Below are 1,383 nucleotides of genomic sequence, written 5' to 3'. Positions count from 1 at the left end.
GAGCGGCCTGATCCTACGTCATGCGCCAAAAGATGCGATTGGCTGCGACTTGGAAAAACTCTAGTTGCGCATTTTCACGGCAAGCCTGCCATAGCGTTTGCTCTAGCGTATTAAAACATTGAAAGATAAAATAAATTATAACATGTTGGAATCGTACTTATTTATAATATTTAAAAAGCCTTAAAATCTAAGGTAGACCAAGTAAAGTGAAACTATGCGTTCGAACCTGTTATTTAGTCAGGAAAAAGGAAGCCATTAAGAAAATTCTTGCTAACTAATAAAGTTTGAGCAATTTTTGTATAGTACAGAGCCAATTAAAGAGCGTTGCCAATAGGTGTAGTTAATAAATTTGGCAATGTTTTTGTTTAGTTGTACTCCGAAAGCTGAGTTTTAACTGCGGATAGCTTAACTGTTCTCTGACTTGATAGACTGTTAGTGGTTTTGATGCATATTTTACTACATTTACCTGATTTAAGCATTTTTTTCATTAAACGATCTGGTTAATGAACCACGCTCATGATGTTGGTAATTTAGGAGAATCTGAACAAATTTTGAAGCTTCTAGAGCAAATGACTCAGCACATACAGCATCAAGTGACTATTTTTGGCATAAAACAAAGTGCTTTTAGCAAATTGGGTGAACTTTAGGCCACTGTTGCATTGTCTAGTGGTTTTCCTTCGCTTAGGTAGATTGCCCAACGTTTGGTATACTTTCGCACTTTAAGGTAGTTTTTGGTCCCTAAATTAACAATCTAGCTTAGAAATAGTACTTCTCATTTGGATCTGTAAGACGACTAGTATGTGCGCCTCCAAACAAGATGCAAGTAAACTACAAAACGTATCTATCCGCACTGTAGAGACATGAGTCTTCTTATGATCTTCAGCAACCGCGAATTTGCACGATGTGGAGGACATATACAAAAAGCATTCACAATACTACCAATGTCCACACAGCACATGGTGGATTGACCACACCCTTTTCTCTTCTATATTGCGAAAGATCCAGGCCACACTTTACAAGTGTCAACAATGCAAATTTTGCTATCCGACGAACGAATCCCGAGCGGTTATTAAGCATGTAATTTCACCTTCAGTAAAAATAACAAATCCATTAAAGTTCATTCCACAATGCATTTGTGCATTATCCTTACCGAAATCCAAAGCCAACCATTTTAGGAAACTGTTGTGACACCCTCTATCCTCACACTATCAGCATCGTTCTGAATCCACCATCTACTGAGAGAGTACTCCGGATGTTCGCTACCCCAAAAAAGTTTTCTGCATAAATTAATAGAAATTCTAATCGCTAATTGCCAAGCAAACTTAGGAGGTAAGAGTTGCGTTCTTATTTTTCCCTTCCTAATTAAAATGACATCTAACAGGA

The 1,383-nt window shown here is 37.5% G+C and overlaps 1 protein-coding gene across 1 annotated transcript; it reads right to left on the bottom strand. All coding sequences in view use genetic code 11, as the record gives it.

Moving 5' to 3' along the window:
* Nucleotides 1-60: 60 nt before the first annotated feature.
* Nucleotides 61-914, bottom strand: EGR_09548 (hypothetical protein; the record flags this gene model as incomplete). The annotated part of the gene is made up of 2 exons (XM_024498797.1): nt 61-102; nt 852-914. The coding sequence occupies 2 exons, from the start codon at nt 912-914 to the stop codon at nt 61-63; spliced, it is 105 nt and encodes a 34-aa protein (XP_024346804.1).
* Between the last annotated feature and the right edge of the window lie 469 nt (nt 915-1,383).

The sequence above is a fragment of the Echinococcus granulosus genome (genome assembly GCF_000524195.1).
Source record: "Echinococcus granulosus chromosome Unknown EG_S00152, whole genome shotgun sequence".
Classification (NCBI taxonomy): Eukaryota; Metazoa; Platyhelminthes; class Cestoda; order Cyclophyllidea; family Taeniidae; genus Echinococcus; species Echinococcus granulosus.
The sequence above is the reverse complement of the archived record's forward strand: the minus strand, read 5'-3'. Positions and strand labels throughout refer to the sequence as shown.